Genomic DNA, 25,162 nt, shown 5'->3' with positions numbered 1-25,162 from the left:
TACGGCACATTTATAGAGCGTTCCTATCACTGAAGAAAGTTCTCCTGGATATTGCTGGTCTGGAATAACGAAAGAACTGTACATCCTTTGGCCACCAATCAGAATTGCTCATGCTTCTTATTAAGGGCCTGTAGGCCTTGGGCAGCAGAAATGTCCAAATTTTAACATCTGACAGGCGTATGAACTGCATGAAATCTGTATCGCTGATGAAGGAGACTCCCACACAGCTTGCAAGCCAATAGGACAAAAGATAGTTTCACTCCCTTTAAAGTAAATAAAAGCTCCTAGCCAAGACCCAGATTGCTAACCATCCCTCCTTCAAGTGGGGGTTTTCAGGAGAGGCCAGCAAGACCAAAACGTTCCTCTAGACCGTTTCCAAAAACCGTCTCCTGAAGTCAGTGAGGAGAGAAAGATACAATCCGAGCTACGAGGGAGTTCCCTCACTCTCCCATTCAGCCAGCATTTACCAAGCACGTGTGGATGCTACCCTGTGTACCTGAGAACATTTTCAAAACAGATTTTATTAATGTCCTAGGCCACGCAAACAAACAAACAAACATCAATAACGCACCCAAGAAATATCTACTTTAAAATGTTTTTCTAATGTTTATTTATTTTTGAGAGAGACAGAGACAGAATGAGAGTGGGTAGGGGCAGAGAGAGAGGGAGACACAGAAGCAGAAGCAGGCTCCTGGCTCCGAGCTGTCAGCCCAGAGCCTGACGCGGGGCTCGAACCCACGAGCTGTGAGATCATGACCTGAGCCGAAGTCGGACGCTCAACTGACCGAGCCACCCAGGCGCCCTGAAACATCTACTTTTAATAGCATAATTTTCTAGTGAAACCACCAGAGAAAAATGGCTGCAAAATATACCCCTTAGTAGCTGAAAGAGTTGGCCGGCTATATATAATCATCAGCGATAAGCCAATTAAATTGAAAATGCTAACTGCCAGAACGATGATCTGGGATTTAGAAAAGTCGAAGTGAAGCCGCTCTGTCTTGCGGTAAGGCGGAGGGGCCTTTTCTGGTTAGTGACAATAAAAATATTTCCCCAGCATCGAGAATAGTTATTTTTAGACTCTGCATAACAGGGGTATGCACAGCCAGATCATGCGCAAATTGTTAAAATCATTAAGAAACAAATTAGAAAGAAGCATCGGACGAAGCGGAACACTGACCCATTTTTAAAGGCTGGAATTATTATCTGATCTTTTAGGAGGCCATTCTCAGGAAGGCTTTCCTTGGTCTAAAGCTCAGGTTGAACATGAGCATTAGTTGTCGGGTCTGGATCTTGCACCCCAAATGTGCGGGAAGTCTTCTATTCAGCCTCCCCATACCCCAGGCCCACCTCTGCTCTGTGCCCCAGGAGGCTGGCCCTGTGGGCTGTATAAACAGGCTCCCTTGCCCCCGGGCTTCTGGAACTCAGCCAGTGGGTGATACCCGCAGGAGACTGAAGATGGGAGGACAGAAAAGTTAGGTTCTCTGTCCGCCCAGCTCCCTCCCTGCCCGGCCACCAAGGCTGCAGCTCTTGTCTTCACAGAGTGGCACTCTTTGAATGCCAAGTTTATCCCGAGCTGCAAGATGCAATGGCTTCCAAGGTTCCATACCAACCCCTGCGGGTTTTCCTCAACCTTGCTTACACCTTTGTAGAGAGCCCCTTTTATTAACCTCTCTTCAGTTTCCGGTTTGTGTGGGCTATTTCCTGACAAGCCCTGATATGCTAGTCCATTACTAGCTTTATGCACAAAGACCAGGGCAAGGTCGATTACATTTATAAGTAATCTTCAAGGTATTCCTGACAAAATTTTCCAACACATGATAGTGTAACATGGCTAACGATGGAATATTATACCTAAGTCCAACCCGTTCCTCATAGAAAATATCAGTCAGAAAAAAATCCAGGACTCTAATTTATGAAAGACAACACCAGCACAACATTTAAGTGAGAAGTCCCCCAAAATAATGGTTCTATGATTTGATAGAACAATACTGTCCTTTAAAAAAAAAAAAAAAGGCAGAGCAAGGACGGCTTCAACCAGACAACATTAATAAGAGTAAACAAATCGGCTCTGAATTAAAGCAGAACTCGAGAAGTCTCCAGAAGGCACTTTGCAATCAACAGGACTTATGTGACAAAGGAAAACCAGAATCCAATCAGTGAAGAGACCCGTTCTCCCAGACATAAGTGCAGTCTTTCTTGAGTTAAAGGCAGTGCACCTCAGGGGCACCTGGGTGGTTCAGTTGGTTAAGCATGTAACTCTTGATTTCAGCTCAGGTCATGATCTTATGGTTCGTGAGTTTGATCCCTGCATCAGGCTCTGTGCTGACAGCATGGAGCCTGCTTGGGATTCTCTCTTTCTCACTCTTTCTCTGCCCTTTCCCCACTCATGCATGTGTGTGCATTCTCTCTCTCTCTCTCTCTCTCTCTTAAAGTAAATAAACATTTAAAAAAATTTAAAAGGCAGTGCACCTGAAACTAATATAACACTATATGTTAACTATCCTGGAATTAAAATAAAAGACTTTTAAAAAAGGCATTGCTATTGCCCTATGCCCCACCACCATGTTGCGGTGAATGAACAGGATCCCCAAAGTCAGGCAGATCTGCCCTCAAATCTCTCCAAGTCAATATCATTTATAAAGTGGAGAAAATCATACCTGCACTGTAGGGTAGGTATGAGGATTCAGGAAAAGAACACATGTAAAATGCCTAGTACAATATCTAATGCATTTAAGTTTGTTCAACAAATGGAAATTCAAAAACAAAACCAACAAAAGGAAACCAAAGAGTTATTTCCTGATACCAGTCTAAAAATCAGCAAGATCAGGGGGAAAAAAAGGTGGGGAGGAATAGGTTGACAATGTATCCCTCATCTACTGTTATGTACATTTTGAAGACCTTCCTGATAGATGATTTCCCTTTGCAAAGGGACTGTAAGGAATAGTAATCTAAGGGAATTTTCTCATTCCCTGCCCCAGAAGGGCTGCAACATTTTTCTTCTTCCACCATTTTATGTTTTGAAGTCAATTAACACTTTTTCCCCACTGCGCCAGAGTGATCATTTCTTGCTGGCACAAACTATCTTGGTGGCCAGCAGAGTCAAAAGGGGATTTGGACTGAAGTCGACAACCACTGGTAACCACAGTGTTCTTCCAGTTGGCCAGGGGTTCCCCTGGCATCTTATTCCAGAAATGTTCTGAACGCAGTGCCCAACTGAGTCTTCTGCTTGGTTTTGGGGGACCAGCTCATCTGAGATGGCAGCATTGCCCTTGCCTGGGTTGACCACATCCCAGACCCAGAAGTAAGCTCCTCATTGTCTCATATAAGGGATATCTTACTTTATATGCCATGGGTTGTATCAGAGACGTGCTACTGACTCTATTTCTAGATGGAATTCATATCTTGACAGTAATTTATAAGACAAAGAGGTACTTCAGCAGGACCCTAAGGAAGCGGGACTGAGGACAGAGTATTTTGACATCTGAGAGAGGAACAGAGTTCCAGGGACTGAGCCAGCGCACAGTGTCAAGAAGACCAAGAACATCACATGTGAGAGGATCCTGAAGTCAACTCAGAAGTTCTCCTTGTCCCTAGATTGGCTTGCAGATCCCCAATCCCGCCATCAATGGCCCGGCTCCCCTCATCCTGGAGTTACTGTTCCATTATCCCCAAGGACAAGGTCCCAGTGGACTCCTCAATGAAATGCTGTGTGGTGAACAGAGAAAACTCAAGAAGAAAGAGATCGCCATACAGTGCACACCTTCCACGCCCAAGGCACTGCAAACATGTTTCTGTACGTATTATCACAGTTAATCTGGATAGCGATCACCTACATTCCTGGTTCACAGGCACAGAAGCAAAGACTCAGAAATTCAGTAACCTGCCCAAAGTTAACTCACAGAACTACAATTGCACTGGGTCTCCCTGTTTCCTAGACCACTTCCATTCCCTTCTACCCTGTGTTCATCGGGCACTCTACCCATTATTCAGCGTCTTTGCCTACAACTGAGACTTTTAACACCTACCCTCACTCCATCATCAATCCTCCATTCTGTACACAAAGTTGCCAAGAGAACATCAATGACTTTCAGAAAGCCCTATGTCCCAAGTGGATAGCATCCTCCTATTCTACCATTTCCTAGGTGTAACTGGGTGCTTAAGAGGGGACACCTGTATCACTAATCTATTGCCGCATGATACACCATCCCAAAGTGAGAGGCTTAAAACAACAATATTTGATATCTTGTGATGCTGTGAGTCAAAGCCACATTTAGCTGATGGGTTAGCCAGGTACTGGGCTAAACTAGGACTATTTGGGGCGACAGGGCCTCTCTCCCCATGTGGTATTTCATCAGACTTCTTCACAGCATGGTGATCTCAGGGCAGTTTCAAGAGGACAAGGCCAGAATGAAAGCGCTTTTCAAGCCTGTCTGCATCACAGGTGCTGATGTCCCATTGACCAAAGCAAGACTTATGGCCATGCCCAGAGCCAATGTGGGAGGGGGCTACACACAGCATGGATACCACAAGGCATAACTCATTGAGGGTTATCACTGTCACATGTGCCATGGTCTCCCCTCTGGCCCCATTGATTCACGTTTCCCTCATTTGAAAAATGCACTCCCCCTCCCAAACCACCAAAGATCTCATCCAATCATGGCGTCAAGCTTCCAGTCCAGTATCTCCTTCTTCTGATCTGTCTCAGGTCCAGATGTGCCTGAGGCTCCTGAGGTGCATTTCTTCCTGCAGCTTCTTGGGTGTGACTTCTCATCACTCAGAACCCCTGGACTAAAAGAAATGTAATGTGTTCCAGACATATCAGCACGCAATTTTAAGATGGAACACCCAATAGACACTCCCATTTTAAAGGGGGAGGAATGGGGAGCCACATAGCAGTCACTGGTCCATAGCGATTTTGAAATCTAGCCAGGCAATTGTTGCAGGACCTCCTACTCTGAGTGCAGGAAATCGTTCTTGCATAGAGCTGGTTCTGCTCCCTGGAGGTGTCTGACCTTGCCCTCTGAAATGGTCTTCCTTTGTAATAAGAAAGAGCCTGTAGCTTGCAGCTAACTGATTTTCTCTGCTGTCTCCCTGCACCATTTAGTCTAAGCTCATCCAATTCCCTTATAAACTTTGTGGGCTTTCTACAAGCTCTGGTCCATTTCATTACACAAAGGCTATACCAACAACTATTTTTGGTCAGCATGGCAAGGTGCTATGAAAAAAAACAATGCCCTTAAGATTCTTAGAGGCCCTTTTGTCTTGCTAACAGAGTGCAGTGGACATCACTTTACATCTTCCTGTGGTCCTCACAAAGTCTTAAAGCCACTCTTGATTTGATCTATACCCTGAGGTCATTCCTCATTTTGAGAATCTTTTGCCAGTTGCAGAGACTGGAAACGTGAAGTGGTTTTATTTCCCAGCCCAGCATATCCTGGACCCTGCATATTGACTTAAATTCTGCTTTTGAACAAAGCAGTTCTTTCTTGAGTGCACATCTCTCTCTTCCCATACCCTATTAAATACAACTTTTTAAGTTAATTGACCTCTTCAGCCTCCCAAATGGAAACCTTAAGCAACAGCCACAACTTCATGGTGTGCATTTTCTATCTTACAGGTCTCTGGCGGTGAGCGTGCTGCTCTGGGCTCCACCAGAAGTCTGCTCATGCTGCCCTTACGGCCTCTGCCAGCCACTCAGTCCCAGAGCCAATTCCACATAGTGTAGGTTTTTATTACAGCAACAAGCCACTTCTGGGTACCGATTTTTAGAGCTGCTTTCCATCTCTGTGTAATAAACCACCCCCAAACACAGTGACCCAACAATTCATTACTTGTCATGATTCTGTGAGTTAGCTGGGTCACTCTTCCACAGGTCGCATCTTGGATCACTTGTGCAGCTGCGTTCAGCTGACGGACTCTTGGGGGCTGGACCCAACAGCCCTTTCCTGACACCTGGTATTGAAATCCAAGCTTCCTCATAGTACGGTGATCTCAGGGTTCCTGGTGGACAGGGTTCGTTGTGAAAGTGCTTATTAATCTTCTGCCTCTGTCACACTTGTCTATGTGTCACGGGCCAAACAAGTCGTGTGGCTGAGCCCGGTCTTAACATGGAAGAGGAATACATAAGGGTGTGGCTACTGGGAGGTGAGTTTCACTGGACTTGTGGCTGTGATGCGCAGAGCACCAAAATGTAAGTTCTGTGTTTTTCTCTGTATCGTCATTTAAGTATATAGCCCAATATTTTGTGCACCCAGGCATATTTGGTATATGTTTGTATAACTGAGTTGAAGAAGCACAGAGTTTTCAAAATGCAAGGGCCAGAAAGGCTAGGGCTACTACAGCCTTGGAGGTCCAAAAATATTATATAACAATGGTAACCATCACAAGACCTTTTTCTCACCATCTTTCCAACATTCTTGTGAACCAGATACCTTTTCTAGCTGAAGGTCTTTGGGTATCATGAATTTCAAAGAAATAACTCGTCGACCTTGTTTCTGTAATGGTCAGAGGCAAGCCTAGAAATGAATTCTATATGAATTTGAAAAATTTCTGATCCTACATAACTGTTTGAACATCTCGATAATCACACAATGTCTATTCCTCCGTATTTGGACAAGAGAAAAGGAAGTGAATACAATTACTGGCATTTCAAAGCCAGTATTTGAATTTTGCTAAGATCAGACATGAGACTTGATTTGTCTTTCTCATCTAAGGAAAAGGTATGTTTAGTTTTTCACTAAAATAAAGAGAATAGTGAACGTGTCTCAATGGCCTCACAAGCTCTCTTTCCATCAATCATTTTCTCTAGAATAGGTTGAGGTTTCCATCAACAGTAGTGGGTAATGATGAACACATTTTGAAACTGCCTCTTGATTAATGATGTCTTGCGTTCCTGGATTGATAGGTCATAACATGCTGCTAAAAGACACATTCTTCCCTTGCTACCAGTTGTGATTCTAAGAATCTAAGTATGTTTGCACTGTTTTTCCGCATGAAGCAGAATATCCCTTCAAAGTGTGACGAAGGGATTCATGAGAATTAGACTTGCCTGTGCTGGTTTTCTGTTCTGTTTTTTGTTGTTGTTGTTTTGGGGTGGGTTTTTTTGTTTGTTTGTTTTATTTGTGTGTGTGTTCATTTTTTGTCTGTGTCCTTGTTATGTAATTAACTCTCTGCCTACTTTTCCGACCCCAGCTCTGCAAACGATGCTCCTACGCCCATCTGGGGAACAACAGGGAGAGTGCCTGAACCTATTCTTTGGGACCAGATGGGGGTGGAGGGGAACAGACATCATTCCTACTACCAATTAGTCCTGGTAAGTACCTAGAGCCTCCTGTGATGATGATGAGAACAAGAGCCGGCATTTATTGATTTCTCACTGTGCCCAATGTCGTTCAAAGCACTTTGCGTGGATTAACCCGTGTAATCCTCACAATCCTATGAGGTAGGTGCCATGATTATCTCCACCTAATAGAGGAGGGTGCTGCGGGGGGAAAGCAGTTTATGTCTTTAGCTTTAAATGGCAGCACTAGGATTCGAACCCACCACCAGCTCCTTGGCTTCAAAGATGCTAGTCTTGTCAAGAATCCAAAATTCCTTCCCGCGTCCATGACCTTGGGGACCGTCCCTTCGGCGGCAGGTCACATTTATACGCTTATGATGTTCGTTGACCCAACTTCCTGATTCGCACAAATGGTTGACAGAAAGACGATCACAGAAGCTCTCACCGGTCACGTTAGGCAGTGAATCTCAGGCGGGGTCCTTTTCCCTTGGGCTGTCTGGCCGTCTACAGTCTCCCGGGACTTGAATGGAGTTGCTACCCAGAGCTGGGACCCCAGTGCCAGGCGCCCTCCTCAATCAATCAAAATGTTTTTCTGAGGACTTCCTACATGCCCCGCCCCAGAGCCAGTACAGACAGACAGACCTGCACTCTGGAAGCTCTCGGCCCCCACAGCCCTGACTCCCACTTGGAGAAACACGATTAATTGGAGGAAATACCAACCTGGAAGTAATCGGAGGGGATGTTTTAAAAAGATTCAAACGACACCACCTTTGTGGTCCCTTCCAACCCTACCCCCATCCTGCTGATTTCTCTCTAAGGCAAGCATTTATTAGTTTGATTTCAACACACACACTTGTACCTGTAATTACTATATAATGTCTGTTTACTTTTTTTAAATGAAAATGAATTTAAATTAATCTTGTTTTGTGAATTTCAAGGCACCCCCTGAGATAAATGAAGACACTCCAGGGTGTCATCAAAGCAGTACTGGGAATCCTTGCTCTAAAAAGTAGAGAAGCAAGCTCATTAAACCTTCAAGGAGCCAGAGGGGAGAAATGTATAGAGATACACAGATAGAGCACAGTAAAGGGAGGGCTTTATATGTCTATTATTCACTTATATACACACGCACACAAATACCTGTGAAAGGTGGTTCACCAAAGTGTGGTTATCTTTAGGTGAACTGTCTGTTGTAAACCTCCCAGCAATGCCCCTCATTATTAAAGCCTCTGCACCACAGAGGAGATGCTGGGAACAATGTTTCCAATGGAGAGAAGAGGCCATTATTTTCCAGAGGTGGGCAGATGCATAGAGGGGTCCACACAGCATCCAGGTGAATCTCTTGAGACTCTCCACATTCAGTGCTGCAGACTGAGATCATCGGTGGGAATTTTCCAGACATTCTTCAGCTTCATAGCAGAGTGGCCTCCAGGCAAGGTCTTTGAGAGCCTCTCACGCACATGTCCCAGGCTAAGATCAATCATGTGGGACCACATCCCATCCCACGGGTATGTAAACCTCTAGAGGCTTTGTATTGCTTCCCTTCATACTTGGAAAACGTACAGCGGCTTCTCCTTGAACACCAACTAATATAATTAGGTAAGAGGTGATCGTTTCTTTTCTTTTTTGTGCATATATATTTTTAATGCCTTTGGACTAAAAACATGTCATTTGTATGGTAAAGCAATAAATGCTTCAAGATGTTTTAGATAAGTAACATAATAAAAGTTTTGATAGAGATAACTGCAGAAGCTCAGAGAGAGCTACAAAACACGATCGTGTGGGTGCGGGGAAGGCGTCCTAGAGAGGGTGCTGTGTTCCAAAGTGGACCTTGAGGGAGGTGAGGAGTTGCAAGGTGAGCCCAGGACAGCTAATGGGAACAGCAGGTGCACAGACGGGGAGAGAGCCCTGCTTCTCCAACGACCCTTACTTTACGAAGTCTGACAGGGACACATTGCTGCAGAGAGTGAGGTTAAGGTGGGGCTGAAGAGAAAAGCAAGAGGCCTCATCCCAGAGAGCTTTCTAGGCCAGTCCACCATTGGGATTTGTCTTGAAGGCAGTCAGGCGTTCTCGGAGAACTGGAGACATCAGATCTCTGTTCTGTGAAAGTCACTGTAGCTGCACAGAGGGGAAACGTGTAGAGGCTGGAATGGTGGAGGCCAGTCCAGACAGCCACGGGGCTGATGGGTCCTAAGAAGATGCCAGAGGGATGGGGTCTGGGTGGGAAGAGGTCTGTTGGGGGGCTGCGGGATATGACAGATGGTGGTCCGTGGCTCTCTTCCCCTTTTCCCCAAATTGCAGGGAGGCTGGGGGGGGGGGGATGATAAATCAGGCAATTTCTGTCATGCCTGGAATGTGCTGTTAAGGTGGAGAGAGTGGAAAATGATGTTTCAAGAATGCCTCCAGAAAGGAAATCTGAGAACCAAGCCCTTCCTTGAAACAAAACAGGAAAGCCACAATGTACATCTAAGCATATTTTTCTTGGACATCTGCCTAACTTGTAGAGAAAGCAATAGATTGTTTCCATTAGGGACTGTTCGGTGTTACTAAATGACCTCGGGCTCCTACCCAGGCCAGTCGGGCCTCTTTGAGGCCTCTGTCTGCACTGATTGGTTCCTCTGCCCACAGACCCGCTCGGTCAAAGCTTCCCAGCTCCAGGGAGGAGACACCTAGAGATGTCCCCTCGTGACCAAGCCATGTTTTAGGTGCTATCAATGACTGTCAAGCAGAAGAGGTCCACAGAGCCACAGAACAAAGCGGACTTACACTGGGACTTCTAGGCGAAGATGTGCATATGAACCACCTGGGGATCCCACAGGTCTGGGGTGGGACCTGGGTCTGTACTTCTCAAAGCCCCCCAGGTGACACGCAACTGTGGGCCCCACTCTGAGAAGGACTGGTTCCAAAGCGTTCAGAAGAACGGCCAGGAGGTTGGTAAGGCGACCAGAGGGAAGAAGATATTGACAGGTCCTGAGTTCCATTGATTCACTATGTTTGCTGCCTCTGCACTGGACAACGGACCTGTGCAGTTTACAGTTTTGGACACTGGGAGACTTAAAACAAGGGGACAAGACACAAGAAATAAGACAGCAATTCCGAAGCCTCAAAGATCTACTATTGCAACCAGCATACTAACAATAAGAAAAGAAAGAAAGTCAATTAGGGCATCTGCGTTCGTGGTCTATTGCTACATCACAAACCGCCACAAACTTGGGAGCTAAAGAGATATCCAATTACAGCTTAGCTAGATCCTCTGCCCAGGGTCTCATGGGGCTGAAATTGAGATGCCAGATGGGCTGTGACTGTCATTGGAGGCTCAGGGTCCTCTTCCAAGATCATTCAGACACAGGATTCACTTCCTTGCAACTGTAGGACTGAAGTCCCTGCTTTCTCGGTAGCCATCAGCCGAGACCTTGCCGCAGCTCCTCGAGGCCACCTTGCCATGTGCGCCCCTTTGGCCGTGCAACGAACATAATCATGGGAGCCACATCCTCTCGCCAAAGGGTGTGGGCCTTTGGACCTGTCTTAGAACTCTGCCCACCACAGCATCTCACGAGTGTGTGTTCCACATTGGAGCTATTTCAGCATAAGTGTGATTACTTCACTTATTCTCATCAGGCTCTGAATCACCTGGGATAATGGTGGCATCACCCTCCATGCTCTGAGCACCAATGATGTGCAGGCACTTTGCTTAGGTACTTTACAGGTTCCTAGCATGTTCAGCCTTCTCAATAATCCTTAACGATCAGTATTATTGTAGACATCTATATTTTGTAGGCGAGGGGACTGAGACTTGGAAATGTTAAGTAACTTGGTCTAGCTACACAGTTTCGTGACCCAGTGACTTCTGATAGAATGGATGGGGTCCCCAGTCTGGACCACCCATGAGTTTCCTCACCTAGAAATGGAGAGGTAAACCCAGGAGAGCTCTGAGTTTCCTTCCAGTTTTGACCTTTATGCCATGAAAACTGCAACGTGGAGGTTTTCAGGAATCTCTTCCATTCAGATTCAAGGCAAAACCAAGGCTGTAGCAGCATGAACCGTAGATGTGAGAGAGCTCACCGAAAGGGTTTCCATCCCGCAGGTGGCTCTTACCTACGTGAGCATTCCCACTCCTCTGACTCGGCTCTCTCACCTGCCTGGGTTGGTAGCTCTGCCAAGGACCAAAGCCCGATCCCCTGCCCTTGCCCACCTCCAACGCTCCTGATCACAGCTTCTGGTATAAGACACCGTGCCCCAACATCTCAACCTAGAGTCTCAGTGAACTTCTGGAATGCTCTAAAGGAAAAATTTACAGTGTCATGAAGGTGATGGAATTGTCGGGAATACAAGGCATCAACTGGTGAATTGGGAGGGTCCAGTCATGGAACGTTCTGTAACAGTATACGAGTCAGAAATTTTTCAACAAGACGACAAAGAAAAACAAGGAAAAGCTATCAGTGCCATCTTGTGGAAAGACCTGTATTAAAATGTCCAAGGTAATCTGGCCACACCCAGACCGTGTGGAAGCCTCCACACTCAGTGCTGATGAGCATCCAAGAGAGAGTAGGGTGGCTTCACTCTTTGTTTACAGCCACGGAGCTGATTGGTCTGTTCTGATAGCTTGCTTCCTTTGCCATGGGCAGTAATTAAATAATTTGTATATCATCCCTAACTATACGGATACCACGTAAACCCCCATACCTCCAACACCACACACACACACACACACACACACACACACACCCCACACTCAAGCTGTTCAGCCTCGATCCTGTACACAGCCCGGCTCTCTAAATGGGATATTGGCATTGATCTACCATGGCACCTCAGCCCCAACAAACATGCACGTACAACACACTTAGACCACAACTGTTTATGGTATAACTTTTTCTTGTAAAAACAAATCTGATTTTATTTTACGTCTTGAGTTGATTCGATCTGATTCTATCTGGATATTCCCCCCTCGTATTAGTTACCTGTTGCTGCAGAAAAATCACACCTAAATCTGATGGTGTAAGAAATAGTTATTATCTCCCGGTTCCCATGGGGTAGGAATTCGAGAACAGTTTAGCTGGGTGGTTCTGGCTCAGGGAATCCATGAGGTTGTCAAGATGCTGGCCATCTAAAGTCTTGATGGGGCTGGAGAATCCACTTCCAACAGCTAGCTCCCTCGAGTGATATGGCCATGAAGCCTCAGTTCCTCACCTCATCTCTCCATAAGGCTCATTGAGTGTCCTCACAACATGGCAGCTGGATTCTCCAAGGCAAAACCACAATGTCTTTCATGACTTAAGAAGTCACCCGCCATCATTTCCACAGAATCCTGCCAGCTACACTTCTGTCACTGTGGGAAAGGACGAGGCAAGGAAAGAGGTGGTTCACGGGGGCCACCTTGGAGGCCGGCATCACACCATCCCTTCTTAAGCCCAATCGCCAAATCCTCAGGTTCCAGATATGAAATGTGTTTACACAAAGGAAGAGCAGCATACTTAAGATGCTGAGAATTCTGACTGCAATCCAGGGGCCACAGGGACCCAGCCCAAGCAGTCCTTTGCCTTGAGGGGACACAGAGGCTTACTTGGAGCAAGGAACTCTCTGACTCTGGCTTCACTTCCAACTGCCACTGGCTTGAAGCCAGTCAGGGAGCTGAGATCTCAACGTGTAAGAGTAGGTCAAAACATTTGTATGGACTGGGGAAGGGGGAGCTATGGTACAGGGTGCCCCCAAACTGTTCTGTTGAGCTTGTCAATGAAAAGTTACTTCTAATATATTTTTTATTTTTATTGTTTTTTTTTTAATGTTTATTTATTTTTGAGAGAGAGGGATAGAGAGAGGGTGGGGGAGGGGCGGAGAGAGAGGGAGACAAAATCCCAAGGGGGCTTCCCAATGTCAGCGCAGAGGCCAACATGGGGCTCGAACTCACAAACCTCGAGATCATGACCTGAGCCCAAACCAGGAGTCGGACGCTCAACCGACTGAGCCACCCAGGTGGTCCAATGAAAAGTGACTTGTAGGATTTCGCAATGGAGGGAACAAAATGTAAGGTCACAGGACTTTCTGGTGATTCTAACTCAGGCTTATCTTTCCCCTGCTGACTTCTTTGTGCTTGTTATTTTTACTACACAATTAACGTTTTAATATATATTAACTGATTATCTTTGATGAGGAATTTAGTGCTTCATTATATGAGAACAATGACATTTGAGTCTAAATCCTCGCAAGTATGTTGTAAATTCCTTCAAGTCGGGGAAATTAAGCTTCTTACTCAGCTCACCATCAGTGTCAACAGAACGTTCTCTGGGAATATGGCCCCCCCCCAACACACTCACATACACACGCAATCACACACACGCACTCACAACAGGAGAGGAGCTCTAAAAAAAACCAAGGGTTATTTATCCTCTTTAACAAAACTAGTAATTAGACTTAGCCAGGATCATACCGACACAGGTGTTCTTTCCTTAAAAGCACAGACAGGTAAAAAACACACCGTAAGAAGGTGTTACAGGACACCCAATACGGTCCTCAAATCCACGCGATTAAGAAGCGATCACGCGTTGTCACAGAGTCCCGGAGACTCACGTATGCTCCCAGAAGTGTGTCTTCTCAGTCTGGCCTATGCACTCTTTTTTCTCCCCCATTCGTTGGTTCACTGCACACTTTTGAGCACTGCGTATCAGACTCCACGTTAGATCTGTGGAATTCAAAGACGAAATTCAAAGACTGAATGATGCAGCCTTGGCTTCAACACAAAGAGGTAACCACAATGCAATAAAATAACTGTTGCCTGGGAGTACATATTTATATAAGGTGAGAGGCGAGCCCAGAAAAAAGAAAAAAAAAAGCCTAAATCTTCCTGAGCGTCAGGTAACACCTGAAGGAAAACCAGTATCATACGGGGCGTGCAAGGCACTGACGTGGTTAGTGGCAAAGGTCTGGGCCAGGAAACCATCACAGAGGGGTCTTCCTTTCAGTCTGAGACTCCAGAGGCCCAAGACAAAAAGTTAAACAGCACCCCTGGCCATGGGACACAGCCCAAGGCAGGGACCCTGGGCCCTTTTCACCGGGGCTCTGTTGGAAGGGAAGGGCACAGTTGTAGAGAAGAAAGGAGTTCCTACAGGCTCTCCATAAGGGGGCCCAGGCAGGTGGAAGGATGCACAAGGGGAGAGTCACTGTTAGGGGCTCAAGGGAGAAGGGAATCTCTGTCTTCCCCAGAAATAGCTCCGGAGAAGATAGGCTTTGACGTAGATCTCAAGGAGACAAGGAAGGGGCACCGGGTGGCGGGGAGGCATGTGGGAAGTTTTCCTCTGACGAGTGAGGGCTGCAAAGACGGGAGGGCAAGACAGGGGGACCAAGAAATGCTCAACCCCAGGAGCCCTGGAGACTTCTCTCCACAGTCAGTGCAGCCAGAAGCCCTGGGGAGCCACAGCAGGCAAGGAGGGGATGGATGGATGGGGATAGGCAAGAAGAGTGATCAGGGGTTGGTGGGAAATGTGAGTGCCAAAAGGAAGGGCCTCATCAAGCCTCGGGTTGCGGGTTGCGGGGACGGCAGGGAAAGGGGAAATGGCTCAGCTCCTGGCACCCAGCGAGCGAGGGGGAGGCAATGTTCAGCCCTGTCTGGGTGAACGGTAAGTGCATCTTCCACAGAGTCAGCAGAGCCTCTGAACTTTGGGGGAAGAAAGTTCCTTTCCATATGGCTGGAACCAGAGCTTTCAATGGCCCAATGTGTGCATCAGGGGCTGGAGGGGACAGGGGGAGGGAAGCGCATCTTTATGGCTAAGTGCCCTGGGCTTGGGCTCAGGGCGGCCTCGGCTCAGCCAGCCCAGCCACATACTGGTTGAGAGTCCTTGACCAGGTTAACCAACTTGTCTAAGCCTCAGATTACTCCCGTACAAGAGGGACATAAAAATACCGTCCGAGTGTTGTTCTTCCAGAAAGCGCCTGGCACAGGGCCTGGCACATGAGCAAATTCAAGGAGGGTTAAATATTTTCACGATTATAATTAGTCTGCATCACTAGCAAGCGCATTGTCCAAAAGAGGATGTGGGCGGGTCGGATCACAGGGAAGGCGCTGTGCTCAGAGCTGGGTCCCCACCTTCTCCGAGCAAGGCTGATGAACTCTGGTCTCCCCACCGGAGGGTGACTCAGCCTGGAAGTCACGAAATACGAAAAGAAATTAAGAAGTGCTGCACTTGCTTCACGCAGATGATTTGGGAGTGTGAGGACGGTTATATGAAGAGGCAGCATCCTTTCATTTAACCTGAGCAAACAAAACTGGGGCGTTAAAGATGCCGGCGCCAGGCTGTCTGGTTTCAAATCCCTGGACATTAGTCATATCGGTGGCATTCCTGAACCTCTCTGGAGCCTCGGTTTTCTCACCTGTAAAGCAGGGTGCATTAGATTACCCACGTCGTAAGATTATGGTGGCAATTAAATCAGTTCCTACAGGTAAAGTGCTTAGAACACTGGCATGTAGAAAATGCTCAATAAACGGTAATTCTTACGCTGTGGGTTGTTATTATCATTGGACTCTAATACCTACCCGGGTAAGATTTCAGGGCACCAGATGGCAGCCCCGTAGTTTTTTGAAGAATTCCAGCGATAGAAAATGAAAGAGTCCCCGCAGCGGTGATCGCCCCATCTGGACGGGTTCACCAAGTCACTGAAGAGACCAGTCGGTCATCATAGAAGGGGTTCCTCCCCGGAGGCGGAAGATCTGCTAGGCGTCCACTGTGAAGGAAGACGCCATGAGGACAGGCCCTGGGCTTGCAGGGGCAGGGGACACTGATGTAATAACTGCCACCGGCCGCCAGGGAGCAGCAGAGCCCGACCCCGGGTGGCGTCGTGCGCAGAAAGCAATTCATCCCGGCCTCTAGGTTTGCCTCCGGCTGTTTGAGTAGCTCCACCAATCCCCGTGAGCACCGCTGCGGCAATCCCGCCCATTACCGGCGACCCAACCAATCAACGAGCGCGCTGCTCCGGACTGCGGCCGGCTCGCGGCGCCCGTCTCGTCGGTCCGGCGCCCCAGCCCCGCCCCCGAGGCGGGTGGGCCAATCCCCGCGGCGGGACGGGGCGTCGCCGGACGGGGCGCGGAGCCCACGTGGTACCAGGGCGCGGGTGGGTGGTGCCGGGCCCCGGGGGCGGGCGGGGGACGAGGGGCTGGCGCGGTCGCGTGCCCTGCCGCCGCCATGGGGGTGCAGCCCCCCAACTTTTCGTGGGTGCTCCCGGGCCGACTGGCGGGTCTGGCGCTGCCGCGGCTGCCCGCTCACTACCAGTTCCTGCTGGACCGGGGCGTGCGGCACTTGGTGTCCCTGACGGAGCGCGGGCCCCCGCACAGCGACACCTGCCCCGGCCTCACGCTGCACCGGCTGCGCATCCCGGACTTCTGTCCACCGGCCCCCGAGCAGATCGACCGCTTCGTGCGGATAGTGGACGAGGCCAACGCGCGCGGGGAGGTCAGCGGGCGGGGAGGAGCCTGCGGGGGTCAGTGGGGGGCTGGGAGGGGCCTGCGCGGGGCGGGGCGGGGCGGGGCCGGGCACCGAGGAGCCTGCGAGCGTCAGCGGGGAGCAGGGCGGGGCCGGGCAGGGAGGAGCTCGCGGGGGACTGGGCGGGGACAGGGCGGGGCTGGGCAGGGAGGGGCCTACAGGGGGTGAGCGGGGGGTGGGGGGGACAGGGAGGAGCCTGCGAGGGGACTGGGCGGGGCCGGGCAGGGAGGGACTTCGCTGGACTCGGGGAGCAGAGGGAGCGCCCAGGGGCCAGGACGAGAAGACGGGCGGAGGCGCGCAGTGGGGGGTAGGGCCCGCAGGGAAGCAACGAGTGTTGTGAGCTGAGAGGCAGAAGGGTGGCCGCACTGGGGCGACATGCGGGTGGAAGGCAGTGGCTCGTGAGCGCTCTCCGGAGCCGCACTTAGTCCAAATATAACGGAACCACATTTGCAATTTTAAAGTTTCTAGCAGCCACATTTTGAAAAGGTAAAGAAGAATGAGGGGAAACTCGTTTTGATGATGTAGGTTAACCCAGTAAGTCAAAAGTATTACCATTTCAGCATATAATCAATATAAATTCCTCATGAGATATTTTAATACTTTTTTGTACCACGTCTTCAAAACCTGGTTGTACTTTATGTCATATCTCAATCCGGATGAGCAGCGGCTCCGCGCTCCGCGGGGGGTGGGACAGGGGGGGAGGCGGGCGGGGGTGGGGGTGGGGGTATCACTGGTCAGTGCAGGTAGAGGGTTGTGGGCGGGCAGGCCAGGAACCCGGCTCTTGAACCAGCTACTTGGGGTGTGATTGGCAGCCTCCAAACCACAAGGGACGGGACAGCCCTCCCTGACTTTGATGTCACTTCTCTGGCCCCTGAGAGCCTGAGCCGACCTGTGAGGTCCTGGGCCTCACCTAGAAGCAGCAGCTGCAGGGAGAGGGAGGGGTGTAAGGGAAGGGCAGCGGGGGGTAGGGCACCAGGCTCCACCCGACCAAGCTGCTTCTTCGCAGGCTGTGGGAGTGCACTGTGCCCTGGGCTTTGGCCGCACTGGCACCATGCTGGCCTGTTACCTGGTGAAAGAGAGGGGCCTGGCCGCGGGAGATGCCATTGCTGAACTCCGGCGCCTTCGACCCGGCTCCATCGAGACCTACGAACAGGAGAAAGCCGTCTTCCAGTTCTACCAGCGGACTAAATAAGGGCCCCCGGCACCCATCTGCCTGGCCCATGCCCTGACCTGCACTGGAAGCACCAGGCCCTCCCGCTGGCTCAAGAGACCGAGTGGCCATTCCCTGCAGGCAGGCCTTGACCAAAGAGAGGGCTGGGGCTGCACTGCAGGGGGGGTGGGGGGGGGGGCCTCCGCTGCTTCCCCGAATAAATAACTTCGAAGAGCCAGCTCGCAGTGTATAGCCCCGTGCAGTTTACAAAGCATTCCCACATGCCAACTAACTGGAGCCTCACGCTAGCCCTGTGACCCAGGAATGACAGCAGGGCCATCGCTGTTCTTTGGGTGAGGTAGCTCAGGCCCAGGCCCCAGGCCAGGCTTCTAGAAAGTGGAAGGGTGGGCCGGGACCACAGCACACATCTTCAGCCCCTGAAAGATGCTGAGACGCTATGCGTCTGTTCTCTGACAATCTTTGATGTCTCTCCCGGGGAGCCGGTCAGCGAAAAGGTCACAGATCCCCAGGGGCCCGGGGTCTCTGATGCTCACAGGCCGGAAGCGTCCTATGGACACAACCCCTCAGTCTGGACCCGCATGCCCCTCCTGTGTCATCCTGTCCACCCTCTCGAGACGGAGAAGGCCTGGGTGTTGTGCACACAGATAACTACTATTGCCAGTTCCCCAGGACCAGACGTCTCTTACCAGCCGTGGGCTTCTGGGCTCCCCCGTGAGCCCCTGCCCGTGACACTGTCCCCCAGCCCCAGGCCCAGGGAGGCTGGAACCGAGCCAGCCTGGGCGGTCGTGTGGAGAGGGCTATTTGATGGTTAGATGAAGGGATGCGGGGCCATGACTCTTAGCGTGTTTCTCTGATCTTCCCTTCCCTTCCCGGTTGGAGACCATTCTAGAAGGCCCAGAGCCTTTGAGGCACAGGATGAATGGGGGAGACCAGCCACATGGACTCTTTATTGTAACTTCTGTCTGAATCCCCGTCCCCTGTTGTGCGGCAGGCCGGGCTGCACGAGGCAGAGGTTGGTCCTGAACCACGTCCTGAGTGCTGTGCGTCCCCGGCCTTGTCAGGTGCGGAGGCTCCAGCTGAGTGAGATGACTCACCACCTCCTGCAGGGACGGGCGCGGACAGGGCCGCAGCATGGACAGGGGCACTGGGACAGACCTGCCTTCCAGATGCAGTGGACACAGAGGAAGGAGGCCAGCCCCCCCACCGCGGACCCCGTCCCGTATAGCCTAGGCCAGAGGCAGGCCCAAGCCGCCCGCTCCTGACCCATCTTTCTGCTCTCTCACGCAGTGTTACGGCTGGAGTCTTGCCGCTGTCCCCGGAAGGGAGACAGGACGTTAAGTTCCAGTCCTACAGCGGACTAACTAAGGGCCCCTCTCCGCTGAGGACTATCAGAGCCGAGTAATCGGTCCTTCATCCTGCTCCCCTGGGTCCCCACCAGCCTGGCCAGGCTGCGCATGAGAGGCACCCACAGTTGCAGGCACTCCGGCTACAGCAGAGCCGGAAGCGGCTCGGAGACCGATGCACCGAAGCCCGGTCACCTGTTCCACCTGCCGCCTCACCAGAGGCCTGGGCCTGTTTCTCCACGTGCACCAGAGCCCCTTCCACAGGGGAGAGTGTGTGTGTGCATGTGTGTGCATGTGTGCGCGTGCGTGTGCCAGAGCCCCTTTCCACAGGGGAGTGTGTGTGTGTGCGTGCATGCGTGTGCCAGAGCCCCCTTCCACAGGGGAGAGTGTGTGTGTGCATGTGTGTGCATGTGTGCGCGTGCGTGTGCCAGAGCCCCTTTCCATAGGGGAGTGTGTGTGTGTGCGTGCGTGTGCATGCCAGAGCCCCCTTCCACAGGGGAGTGTGTGTGTATGTGTGTGTGTGCGTGTGCCAGAGCCCCCTTCCACAGGGGAGTGTGTGCGTGCGTGTGCGTGCCAGAGCCCCCTTCCACAGGGGAGTGTGTGTGTGCGTGTGTGCGTGCGTGCACCAGAGCCCCCTTCCACAGGGGAGCGCGTGCGTGTGTGTGTGCACACGTGCGTGAAGGGAGCAAGCCTGTGGATGGCTTGCTCCCCGGACCCCTCCCCTCCACCTACCAGGATGGGAACAGGGAAGTGGGGGCCCGAGGCTGCACCCCAGAGTTCACGTCTGCTCTGATCCTGCCGTGCCCTGTCGAACAGCCAGTCCTCACACTCCTGCCCTCCACTCCCACCCCCCTGCATCCTGTCCTCTGGACGGCAGGAGGGGAACCTGCCCTTCCCTTCCTCCCGGGGCTCCTTCAGAGGAGACGGAACATTTTTCTAACCCCATTAGAGCCCCCTATGCAGCCTCCGTCCCCATAATTTAAGCAGATCTCTGCTGCCTCAAGAGTTCCTCAGGGAAATAAACATATAATTATGTGCTTAAGGAAATCGGTTTTTAAATAAGTAAGAGTTGACTTGAGATGAAAAACTCTGCCCGTATCCTTCCACCTACCTGGGGAGGTTAGCCTGAGGCGCCTTTTGGGCGCACCCCCACCCCCAGATACTTGGGGATTGGGAGCAGAGGCCTGCTCGCTTCTCCTGTGACCACCAAGGAGGGGCTACAGGCCTCCCTTCCCCGTCCCACCTTCACTGAGATGACGGGTGTGAGGAACGGGCCACCCCCGCCGACACGGAGCCTGTGCCCTCCCCTCAAACCAGGCTCCCTCCAGCTCAGCAGCACCGCTGGCATCTGGGGCTGACGCTTCTTCTTGGTTGCGAGGCCATCTGCGCGCCGTATGGTGTTTAGCAACATCCGTGACCTCTCCACTCACCAGATGCCGGTAGCGTGCCTACCCCCCCCCCCCAAAATGGGACCTCGAGAATGCTTCCAGGCATTGCCAAATGTCCCCCAGGAGGACAAAATTGGCCCCAGTTGGGAACCAGTGCCTCGGCCCAGCAAAGCACCAGAGGCAACCGTGAGCTTTCGTTCCCTATAGGAACGTGCTCGGGCATTTCTCCTGTGGACGCACACGTCTCGAGGGGGGAGAAAGGGCCAGACGCCATCAAACGCTTCCGTCTTGCAGCGCTTCCTGCTGCCCGCTCCCAGCCCCGCCCCCTTGCCCAGGGTGGCTTTCCAAGATGGTGACAGACACTGTTCGCTTTCACCGTCTGCAGTGATGTGGACTCACACCTCCGTGTCTTTAAAGCTCACGTTTACGGTCTGGCAGGTGGCTTGCCATCCCTGCCCGGTGGAGGCCGTTCTAAGTGGAAGACATCCGTCCACGTCATTCGGGTTCTGCGGCCGGCGCCGTTTCGGTTCCTCTCCCGGAAAGCTGTTCGGTTGCGCGAGCAACCAGAATCGGGACAGGAGGCGCACGGGCCGCTCTCTGAGACACTCCTCCCTGGTTCTTCCTCCTCCGCTTCGCCTGCCGCAGGCCCCACAGGGGTACTTCTCCGTGGGCTCTTCCCAGGCCATGTGTCCCCGCCCTGGGGGGGGTGGGGGGGGCGGACATGCGTCCTCCTGCTGCAGAGATCCGTCTGCATCATGTATCCTGCACCCACCGCGTAGGGACCTGTCCCACGGGGCGGCCCCTCCTCCCCCTGGTGAAGGAAGTCCGCTCCTCGGTGCCCGGGCCCCCAGGACTCCCCAGGAGAATGATGAGCACGTCACGGGGGCCAGGGATTTGATCCAGATCACGAACCATTTCCCAGAATGAGCCGCACTCCTGCGCCGAGCCTCAGACCAAAACTTCTGCTGTCTGCTTTGCCATTTTTCCTAAGAAGGAAACTGATTTGGTCTCACGGGACCGTTGCGCCGCAAAACAGCATCAGTGACCACGAATGCATCGCCCGCTGCGTCGTGACTGAACCGTCCCATTTATGAAGCACCGACCGCGTAGCAGCTGTTCCACACTCGTCGTCTTATACCATCTTCTCCTTACAACCGCTCTGCGAATCAGGCATTTTTCCCTTTTTACAGATAAACTGAGGCGTGCAGAGCTGGCTAACTTGCCCACATTTGCAGCGACCGAGCTGGGATCAAACAGGGGCCCTGCTCCCGCTGCCCGACCTCGCCCCAGCCCCAGTCCCGTGTGGCAGTCTGTCTTCATGGTCAGAGCTCGGCCTCGAGGGCCGTGTTCACACAACCTCTGACGTCCCTCTGTCCATCCTCCGAGGAGGTCAGAGAAGACACTGCACCTGACGCTGAAGCCAATGCATCCGAGCTGTGGCTGTTCCTTAAAATGCAGCCCCAGCGTTTAAGTCCCGAACAGGGAAGCCGGTCACCAGGTCACCTCTGTCACAGCTGCTACTACAGGACTCGGAGTTTGTGATGTCCTCGCCCAGCAGGACGATCTGGAGGCACGTGTGAATGTCATCGAGCCCTTGAAAATATCCGATGATTTATTGAAAACTCGAATCTCCTTTCTGGCTTTGTTGTCGTTATTGGAGCCCTTAATGCGTGCCAGGCTCTATGCCAAGTGCCCGACAGACATTATCGCAGTCGATCCGCAGAGCGACCCTACGAGCAAGGTCATGATAATGACCAGTGCACGTTATGAGTAAACTGAGGCCCAGAGAGTTTAAATAACATGCCCAGTCACATAGCTAGACCAGGACTCAAACCTGGGTTTCTCTAACTGTAAATGCCTTGTCTCTCAGGCGTGGAGAGGGGACATTGTTCTCATTAGAAAATACACAGCAGCATCTCGTGTTTCCCCAGAAACAAAGTATTTGGACCGACAGGCTCCCGGTGGAGCTCTGGAATCACGCACCGCCCCCCCCACCCCCACACACACACAGGCACCGCCGCTCTGTCCTGGGAGTGTTGACCTGCCTGAGCGGCTGCCACCCCAGCCGGCTTCCACCTCAAGCCTCCTGCACCGTCAAAAATATAGTCCCCTATTGATTTAGAAGTGAGTCACATAAGCACCTCTTCCATTACTTAAAAATTTGTCTCCGCTATTATGAACTCAAGGCGTACTCTCGAGAAGGCCTGTGCTTGTGCAAGCAAGCAGAAATCTGAGAAACACTTGGTGCACGTCTATGCCTCAAGTTGATGACTTATTTGCAACCTTGATAACCGCATCCTTTGTGCCAACAAATTCCCTGAATTGCTTCGGCCACCCTCTCACCCTATTTTTCCCTTGACTCGCTCTGTCACCCTGGACATGTGATCACGAAACAAAGTGGCGATGTCACCTCTGAGCTTTCGGTGTATGGGACTCAGCGCTGCCAACAGTTCTGGGATGTCCCCCCTGCCTTTTATACTAAAGACATCACTGTGTCCTCCTCAGCGATGCGTGCTGAGTAGTGAGCCTGCTCCAAACCCAGGGTGGGACAGATGGGGAATAACCAGTGTAGATGCCCCACGTGTCGCACTGCTCACCTCCTGCAGTGCGTCTTCTGTGCCGCTGGGCTCCCCAGGCCCACGCCAAGCAAATTCACCGATTTGCGTGTTTAGGCACCTGTTGTGAGGGCTGGTTGGAGCTGGGTGCAGCCTGGGGCGTGGAGTAGAATTGAATAAAGTAACCACACTGGGATCAAGTGCACAGAGAGAACAACGCCACGTTTGACCCTGATCTATGAGGCCCCAAAGAATCCAGTCCTTTTCGGGGTCCCCAGGACCATTCTTGCTAGAAGGACTCACAAACAAAACTGTTACATTACCAATTATATTATTGCAGAGAGAGGACACAAATGACGATCAGCACAGGAGGAAGGCACAAGGGACAGAGCCCGGGGAAACCAGGCATGGACTTCCAATGGCATCACACGGGCACATTTATCTCCCCTGGAATTGTGAAAATGCATAAATACTGCCTGACGGCGAGGTTCACCGGAGCCTTAGTAGTGCCCAGGGGTTTTGCAGGGGGCACTCACAAAGGCACGCAGCCCCGGTGTGACTGACCTTCGCCGCTCACTCGGTCTGCAGCCCCAGAGGGCAGAGTGAGGCCGCCCGGCCCCAAGCAGCCTGGCGTCCACACAGTCAACGTTGTTAGCACACACCCTCTGCCCGGCCCGGGGTCTCAGGTGCCCAAAGACGTCCTTATGAGGCAGGATGTTTCTTTTTTTTTATTTTTTATTTATTTATTTTTTTCAACGTTTTTTATTTATTTTTCGGACAGAGAGAGACAGAGCATGAACGGAGGAGGGGCAGAGAGAGAGGGAGACACAGAATCGGAAACAGGCTCCAGGCTCCGAGCCATCGGCCCAGAGCCTGACGCGGGGCTCGAACTCACGGACCGCGAGATCGTGACCTGGCTGAAGTCGGACGCTTAACCGACTGCGCCACCCAGGCGCCCCATAGGCAGGATGTTTCAAGAGCTCAGAGATCACCTCACAGGAGCCAGTTGAGGGGCAGGCCTGACGACCTTGGGAAAGTGTAAGGTTTGGGCCACCCTGCCTGCTGAGCTGACCCCGTCTTGCGCACGACCAGGTATCCCGCGCTCTGCCCATGACAGCCTGGGGGGTGCTGTTCCCTCTGCCAGCGAGGCTTTGTCCCCAACTGTGCCCAGCTCCCAACACCCGCCCCCGCCCCCCCCCCCAAGCCCCCTGCCTTGGTCTCGGTTTAAAACCGTTTCTTGGGAAAAGGTTTCCAAGCGCCCCCCACATACACTCACACATATTCCCGAAGCATCTGTCCTTCTCCCTCACGGGCCCTTGTTCACCTATGATTCCTTTCATTGTCTGTCTCTCCTACTAGAGTGTCGGGACCTCGCCCATGCTGCCGGCACCCAGCACAATGCCTGGAACCCGGGTGCTCCGTAAACACGTGGCAACCGACTGACCGGGTACCTGCCCCGAGACGCAGAACCGGGAAGAATAATCCAGGGCATATAATCTAGTGGCGGATCCGTGGCACGCGTGACCCGAAGTGTGACGCAAAGATGGGTACAGGGCGGCGCACAGGGAGCCGACTGGCGCCGAGGCGCCCCCAGCGGGCAGCGGAACACACGTGGGTAGATTCGGTCGGTGAAGGGGCCGACGACACTCCTGCCGGAGGGTCTGGGTGGGTTGCATCCGATCGCCAGTGCGCAGGCGCCACAGGCCTCTGAGCAGAGGCCACCCGGCCGGGCTCCGCGTTTTTTCTTCAGTTCCGCGCGACAGCAGGGCCCCGTCGCCGGGCGGCGCTGCGGTGCTTTGTGATTTCACGCCGGCCAAAGAGAGACAAGGCCTCACCGCTGCTGATCCTTACGACGACGTTTCAGAAGATGCGAGTTAAGTAAGAACCCGCTTTCCCCGCTTGCTGAAAGTTAATGACGTTAACGCGTTGCCAGAGAAAGTAAAGGGGTTGTTCCAGCCT

General features: G+C 51.8%; 1 protein-coding gene and 2 long non-coding RNA genes across 3 annotated transcripts; 2 read left to right on the top strand and 1 right to left on the bottom strand.

Moving 5' to 3' along the window:
- Positions 1 to 6,011: 6,011 nt before the first annotated feature.
- Positions 6,012 to 8,196, top strand: LOC131495503 (uncharacterized). The gene is made up of 2 exons (XR_009253991.1): positions 6,012 to 6,190; positions 7,192 to 8,196. It is a non-coding gene; the product is annotated as an uncharacterized LOC131495503 (long non-coding RNA).
- Positions 8,197 to 13,634: 5,438 nt separating this feature from the next.
- On the bottom strand, positions 13,635 to 24,935 carry LOC131495502 (uncharacterized). The gene is made up of 2 exons (XR_009253990.1): positions 24,528 to 24,935; positions 13,635 to 13,955 (listed from the first exon to the last, which is right to left on the bottom strand). It is a non-coding gene; the product is annotated as an uncharacterized LOC131495502 (long non-coding RNA).
- Positions 16,369 to 18,134, top strand: DUSP23 (dual specificity phosphatase 23). Its single transcript, XM_058700505.1, has 2 exons — positions 16,369 to 16,716; positions 17,753 to 18,134. Exons 1-2 carry the CDS (start codon positions 16,450 to 16,452, stop codon positions 17,936 to 17,938), a joined length of 453 nt encoding a protein of 150 aa, XP_058556488.1. The 5' UTR covers positions 16,369 to 16,449; the 3' UTR covers positions 17,939 to 18,134.
- Positions 24,936 to 25,162: the final 227 nt, after the last annotated feature.

This window comes from Neofelis nebulosa, chromosome 15, assembly GCF_028018385.1.
Source record: "Neofelis nebulosa isolate mNeoNeb1 chromosome 15, mNeoNeb1.pri, whole genome shotgun sequence".
Classification (NCBI taxonomy): domain Eukaryota; kingdom Metazoa; phylum Chordata; class Mammalia; order Carnivora; family Felidae; genus Neofelis; species Neofelis nebulosa.
The sequence above is the reverse complement of the archived record's forward strand: the minus strand, read 5'-3'. Positions and strand labels throughout refer to the sequence as shown.